This window comes from Lissotriton helveticus, chromosome 3_1 (genome assembly GCF_964261635.1).
Source record: "Lissotriton helveticus chromosome 3_1, aLisHel1.1, whole genome shotgun sequence".
Taxonomy (NCBI): Eukaryota; Metazoa; Chordata; class Amphibia; order Caudata; family Salamandridae; genus Lissotriton; species Lissotriton helveticus.
In genome coordinates this window covers 1,668,629,512-1,668,637,163 of record NC_136061.1, presented here as the reverse complement: position 1 = coordinate 1,668,637,163, position 7,652 = coordinate 1,668,629,512, and the positions used below count along the sequence as shown (strand labels likewise).

Here is a 7,652-nt window from a genome sequence, read left to right as displayed (position 1 = left end):
AAAGAAAAATTATAAACCAATTTAGAAAAATTGAGTATGTTTTAACCAATTATTTGATGCTAAAGGACTAAAATCCAAACAGTAGAAGTGGAATTCTGAGTTTTTTAACCGCATGCGCGCTAGCGGTTTTCCCGCTGCGCGCTGCGATTTTAAAAACCCCGCGTTACATGTCGAGCTCAGCTCGTCATCAGCGTAGGGCACGTTACGCTCATGACGAGCTGAGCTCGTCATGAGCGCCGAAGGGGTTAAGTTTTAAGGGAAATCTAGAGCCTAAAAGATGAAAGCTCCAAATGTGGACATCTAGTCACGCCAGACTGGGACAAAGCCAAAAGTTAAGGCTGACTGTGATGGAGCGTGATTTGGATACAAGAAGTGGATTGGACCCAGTCAACGCTTATTTTCTAACTTAAATACATTCTTGAAGAAAAATGTTCTGAGAAGATAAATTTCAGCAGGGCCAGGCTGCAGAAGGTGTCCGAGGAGGCTTCATCATTATTCGATGGCCTTGGGTCAAAGCCGTGGTGAAGATTTCTATGTTTGGACTTAGTCGCTAAAATGGAAGTCAAAAACTCCAGCGTGATGAAGAAGAGGACTGTAGCCAAAGACAGTTTCACAAGGTCGGAAATCCCTTTGGCGAAGGATAGCTGAAACGGATTTGCTTCTACGGAGAAGAACGTAATGGAAAAAGACATAAAGTCAATTTGACCGGCGATGCGCCTCAGGCGGATAGGCGAGGTGGTTGGTCCTAGTCTTCTCCTGGTTCTCAGAGCACTTTTTGGCCCAATTTTGTTTAAGTCCTCAATTTTGGAAATTGCCCATCTGGGTGCATTTAGGACCACAACCAAGTGCCTAAGACTGCTGGGACACCTCTTGGGGAGTCAGAATTCACTCCGGCTGGGTTCAGGTGGGTTCAAGATGGTGGGATACTTTTATGCTCTAAACAGAAGTCCAGCAAACTAGCCCTTAGGGTCACTTCTTGTAGTCCTGGGTGCAGGTGAAGATGTAGAGCTCAACAGCAGGGATGGTCTCTGAGGGTTCAGGTCCAGGCAGCAAAGCTGTCTAGGTACAGCACCAGTCTAGTAGAGTGCATAGCAGGTCACAGCAGCAGGTAGTCCTCTGAGAGTCCTTCCCCAGGTCCCGTAATGAACTGAAGAGTGGGTCTGAAGGTCCTAATTTTATACCCTGGAAGGTGGACAAAGCTTCTGGAAAGGTTCTTTGAAGTGCATGGAACTTCCTTACTCCCCAGCCCTGGCTACACTGGCTACAAGCTGGCTGCAGTGACAATACAGGGTTGGCAGTCCCTTTTTGTGGAGGCAGACCAATTGCTATTTAGGTGTAAGTGGGACTAACACATAATCCCTCTATTGTGTCACTGTCTGGTAGAATTTCACAATTCAAACTGTCGCTTCACCTAGCCATATGACCCAACAGGCTTCACGCAGAAAGGGCAGGAATATGCCAACTTTCTAAAAGTGGCATTTTCACAATTCTAATGAAAAATCCGACTTTGCGATTAAAGAGAGATTATCGTTACACATTCATAGGTACCCAACATGACATATCTACTTGCTCCCAATTAGGAATTACAGCATATTAAATGCAATAATGAACCCCCAATGCTATCCTATGAAAGGGGTTGGTCTCACAGTAGTAAAAAATGATTGTTGGAGTTTTTCATTACAAGGACATGTAAAACTGGAAAGTACATGCCAAAACCTTTTAACTACACAGCACCCTGCCCTAGGGCCTCAGACATATTTCAGGGGGCTACTTAAGTGGATGGCACAGTCAGTGCTGCTGGTCCACTGTTAACAATTATTTTAAAGACCCTGTGCATATGATAAAACTCTCTACAAGGTACTTATAAGTAAATTAAGTATTCCAATCGGGTACAACCCAAAGCAACCATGCTTTGGAGAGAGCACAAATAGTTTAGCACTGGTTAGCAGTGGTAAAGTGTACATACCAGAGTCCTAAGCAGGGTCAGACTGGCCCTAGTGGGCACCAGGCATTTCCCCTGTGGGCCGGAGGGGTGGGGGCTGGTTTTGTGGCTGCGGGGGCTGCTTTTCTTACGAGTGCCAGTTTTGCAGCAATGCTGCAATATTGTCCCCCTATTAGAAAAGCAGGAGTAGTGCTTCTTGCATGCCCACTCCCCTGCTTCCAGGGATGGTCGAGCAGCAAACTGCCAGGGTTGGTCGCTGTTCCTAGTCCCGCCCTGGTCCTAATGCCAACAAAAACGAATTCAGCAAAAAGTGGAGGGTAAAAGGCAAAATGTTTGGGGGTGTCCATGAAGAGAGGGCCAAATCCCACAGAACCAATTGTAATTTTATTCTAAAAGAATAAAATTACAATTGGTTCTGTGGGATTTGGCTGTGCTCTTTCTCACTTACTTGATTTAGAAATGGCGTGTTCTTGATTTCATTATTGGATGGCTTTGGCCTTATTGCAAAACTACCACCTTCAGTTCATGGAGGCGTGCCTTGCTGTGTGACCCACCTGCCATGGGTGAGCCATGTATTACTCACAGAAGTAAATTTACCTCAGAGTACTCACATTATTTGAGGCTGGTCAGAGCTTAATGCATCACACATGAATTCTGTGGGGTTCATTTAGATTCTGACTGAGTGAGAGTCCGGCTGTAAATCCGTGTAAATCATAGCCACCACCTAATTGAGCATGGTAAACCCCTGCCTATCCAAGGACAGAATCTCATATGAATCTGATTATTGAAACCTATTACCAAGTGGCCTTTTCCCCAGAGGTCTACCCAGACAATGCATCAGAAGGCCGTCTGTGTTCCTTTCAGTGGTAATGGTTCACAATTCAAAATCTTCATAGTGTTATGTTGTTTCCTCCTTGATGCTCTGCTAAGTTCTTTAAAGCTGTAGTAAGCTAAAACAGTGAACATCTGCTCTGCTGCTTACTTCCAAAAGAGTGTTCTTTCATTGAAGATGTCAGTCTGATCCCAATAATGTATCCCGGCCTGTCTGGCTCAAAGGGGATTTCTTTGCAACGTGCTCATGACACACAGTTTGACTGACCAGTTGCAAGAGCATGTTTTAGTGCCCAAGAAGCATGATGAATGGGACTTCCAGATAGGAAAATAGCTTGCAAATGTCATGTGTTTTTAAAATTCTTTTAATTCCTTCTCACAGGGCACAAATAGGTACATCAGTATACATGTGATTAAAGTAATCTAATACCTTTTTTCACCAGAACATAGACATGGTGAGCATTTTTCCTGCCTCACTAGAAATACAAAAGCAGGCCTGACATAAGACACATATACAGGCAAAAAAAGGCAGTGACAGGATGTGCATTTTGCAAAAGCGACTGTATAAAAATGCATATTTAGCAGAGTAGGTAGCAGGAGTATGCACAAAATCAAACGCTGTCAGTGTGTATCAAGGAAGTGGCTGGGATCTCTATTTTTCATTCTCGAGTTGAAGTAAACACATTTAGATTTTACAGCCCAATTAGTGTACCACTTCAAACTTGGAAATGTTCTCTCACTAGGAGGTAAAAGAAAGGAACAACTCTCATTACATTCCATGAAATATGCCACTTATAGATATGAAAGTTAATAACTCATCATTATGTGTTCTGTTCAGTTATTGGCCAGCAAGAATGCATCTTCATGTGTTTTCGCTTTCATTAATGTCTATAGTTTGCTCATTAATGTATCGTTAAATCCACTACACAACTAAAGTATGCAAACTTTCTCCTACGTATTTCATATTACATGCATATAGTTACTTGAGAGTCCCTTGTTAATGACTGAATCACTTGGTTATCTATCTCAGATGCATCCTTTTGATTTATTGGCTTTTCTCTCTGTTCTTGTGTTTATTCCACCCAGGAGCATTTCGGTCTCACAGTGTTGAGGTTGGTTGAGATTTGTCCTTACATTGCTGACCTGAGGGGTAACTTTTTTTCCTGGTGTTTCAGCACTCCATGGGTTGCATGTTTTTCCCCACACTAGTCACACCAGGTATCCAAGTACCCTGACCCGCTCTCTATTCCTTATGCTATCCCAACGTTGCTCAGCCATTAGTCCCTATGCTCACTGTCCCTTTCTGTCATTCTTTGATGCTCTTCTGCTCCCCTTCATGATTAAATTTTTTTGTGTGAGGGCCTGGCATCAGCAAACTGCTGCTGTTTTACCTTTTCAGGATAGAGCAGCTGCAATTGAGTATTCTGATCAGGAGCCCTCGGCTAGTCCGGAGGCCAAATATTAGAAGTACATAGCAAATATTTGCCAAAAACGCAACAAAAAGATGGATTTCCCCACTTTGAAAAGGCAACAGAGGTGGGTTAAACTTTCTGTGCTATTTTCCAGATATGCATTTTCAGTCATGGCTATGGGACATGGTCTACCCATAAAGAACAGAAAATTATTTACCACACCCTTTGATTTGCCTCTATAGAGAATCCACTGATACCACTAACATCATAAATGAAACCTTGTGGCTGACTTGTGTGCTATGCAAAAATGAATGATAGAAACGGTGATTCCTTGGCTACAATATACTGCCATGGTGCCACTTAAGGATCATTGGATTACGCAAAGACGTAGGCATTTATTCATGGTGCTTACTGCAGATGAGAACTACTTATATGGTGGTAGGTTAGCTCTCTTTCTAAAATTGATTCTATCAGTTGGTACTGCTGTGTTGGTTAATTAGTTATATATGTGAGCGCCATTAAGGGATAACTGTCTGCGGCTTCGTGTTTGGAGAAGGAAGCCTGTACCGTGAAGGACTGCAAGTCCCAGGGAACCTGCTGTTGATTGCCCACACCTGAGCCTGTCAGCGGGACACTATTTCACTGCTCGCGGAGCTGCTTCGTGTTTGGAGGAGGATGCCTGTACCTGAGGGACTGCAAGTTCCAGGGAGCCTGCTGTCGATTGCCCGCACCTGAGCCTGTCAGCGGGAAACTATTTTACTGCTAGCTGCTCCCGCTTCGCGGGCCCGTTTGAGTTCGTTAGCGACCGAACGAGGCCGGGCCGGGCCCATTCTCTGAGCTCAATATCATCGCAAGGTCAGTCCAACATAACGTACTGTTTGTTCCGGGAGAGGTGCTATTAATTAGGAAGTTTGATCTCCCTAAATTGTTAATTCCATCTTTTACTACATCAAAAGTACAGTGAGGATGAATTTGCGTGAGGGTAAGAGGAGAATTGCGCAGCCCTCTTGTAGCGTGGTGGGGACTTTGGACCAATTTTTAATCAGAGCTAGCTCGATCCTCGCTCATGTGATAGCACTGACAGAGCGCCGCCTATCACTTGATCCACATACGAGCGCCTTAGCATCTGCTCGTACTCCTGATTGTTCCTTGGTTGCAGATACTGACCCTTCTGAAAAGGCAAGTACTGCCAATACATGCTTTCTCTTGGACTTAAAGTAAATAAGTCCAAGACTTTTGTCATGCACACTGGCAAGAAAGCCCAGAAATGCAAGCCTCTGTTTATAGACAAGACTAGGTTAGAAACCGCTAAAACATATCCATATCTAGGGATTCTTATCGATAATCATTTATCTTGGAAACCTGCCACTTCCAGTAAGAAGCTGCAGTTCCAGCGCACAACATCGGCTCTGACTTCGTTTTCAAGGAAGTTGGGCAAGCCTGCCCCTGCTGTAATTTTGAAAATTTACCGAGCTAAATGTGTGAGTGTGGCCACCTATGGAGCAGGGGTATGGGGCCACACGCCCGTTAACGAGCTTCAAATAATCGAAAACGATTTTTTGAAATATATATTAGCCCTTCCCCGAAGTGCCTCTACCTACGGTATCCATATGGAGCTTGGTTGGGAGTATCTTACTGACATCATTAGATACCAACCAATTCTCCTTTGGCATCGTATATGGACTCAGGAGCAATGTCTTCTTACTAGGTCTTTAATAACTGATTGTCTTACGTTGACCTACTGGAAAAAGATTCCCTGGCTATTATATGTTTCTAAATTTTTGAGTGATCTGAATTGTTCAACATTTTTCACGGACCCTGCCTCACTAATGGCTATACCAAGAAAAACTTTGAAGAATATGTGTGTTGCTCACTTAAGAGACTTACGCATGTGTTCTGAACTTGGCAAACAATCAAATGTACATTTAACGACGATACAATCCTCCGATGGCATCCAACCTTATCTGTCATTTTACCTGTCAAATTTTGATAGATATGTTTTAACTAGGTTCCGATTTGATTTATTTTATCGTCTTGTTTCACTTCCTGAGCCTTCTGATTGGTCACGTGATTTAGCCAGTTGCCCCTGTGATGGTTGTACCTGCCAGTCTACCTTGCATGTAACCTTCTTTTGCAACTTTTACGAGACCCCGCGTAAACGCTGGTTGGTTCCACTTCTCCGACAATTAGGTCTGAGAAGATGCAGACCTGCACTTTTGGCTCTTCAGTACCTAGATACCCCGTCTGTCGCCAAATCTGTAGCTTGCTTCCTTAAAGCATGCTTGAAAATTCACTCCCAACTACGGCTTACTGCATTATAAGATCATATTCAGTTTTGTATGAATAACTTGTATGAACAACCTGTTGTCTCATTCCTTTACAGAGTGACACCGCACAGACGACTTTTTTAATGATTTCCTAATGTATTGATTTACAGTGTCGTGCATCCTTCAGTTAAAAAACGTTTAAATTGAAACTTTTATAAATTGTTGTAATTATCTGTTTTTTAAATGCACTTTTATGATTGTAAATTCAATCGAATAAAGTTTTCTTTTGATTTGATTTGATTTGAAAAGGCAAGCAACTCTGGGCAGTCCATAAATGAATTATTGGAAACACAAGTCGTGCTGGGAACTCATAATAACTCACCATCTGTTGAGCTGGTAGAGGTGGTTGCAGTGAACACCAGAAGCAGGGCACCCCCACATATTGCTACAAGATCTGCGCCTCACGGCATAACCAAATCCTCTGCTTCAATCCCAGATCCACCACAAAAGAGGAAGTGGGAAGGGGGCCCTAAGAGACAGAAACCTGCAAAAGCTAAAAGGACGAATAAAAACAGAGGAACTGCATCACAGTCAACACCAACAATGATGGACCCACTATCAAGTGTGCATGGTGACCCGATTTCAGATCTCCTAGGCGATCCCTCTGCTAAAGCCAATGAGGCCATGTGGTCTAACCTGGGTAATCTAATTGCATCATCTTTGACCCCAATCATCCACAGACTGTCAAAAATCGAGGAGAGACTAACTAACTTTGAACTGAAGGTTATGACGGACCCTTGCAATGTAGAGGGTTCTCTAGTTACTAGTAACAGGCTAACAGCTAATACATCTAAAGAGTTGAGTAATGCGGTACTTGGAAATCCCATGCCCCCAAACCGCCAGCGGCCAGGCAAATGCCATCAATGCCACTAGTACCTGGGAGGAATGGGGATGTTGTTAGTATTCATGATGCTGATTCAGCGAATGTGGGAGGTAAAGTGGGTGAGCTGGGGGACTATGCCTAGTGGCCCTGCTCAGGCCAGCCTTTGTATTCAGGGAGGGGAGGAAAGTAGAGTGTGTGCAGAGTTAGTGGGTGACAAAGCACACTTACCTCCTACTCGTGCCTTAGAAAATTTACCCAGTTTGAAACCGGGGCCTCATGGCCAAGAACCCCCACAGATGCATGAGGGATTGGACCAC

The 7,652-nt window shown here is 43.7% G+C and overlaps 1 protein-coding gene across 1 annotated transcript in view; it reads left to right on the top strand.

Moving 5' to 3' along the window:
- The window catches only part of LOC144824292 (uncharacterized), a 27,550-nt gene extending 20,165 nt beyond the window's left edge, over positions 1-7,385 (top strand). Inside the window, exon 3 of the mRNA XM_078683416.1 lies at positions 6,949-7,385. Coding sequence (XP_078539542.1) covers positions 6,949-7,385 — 437 coding nt within the window. The remainder of the gene's footprint in view (positions 1-6,948) is intronic.
- Positions 7,386-7,652: the final 267 nt, after the last annotated feature.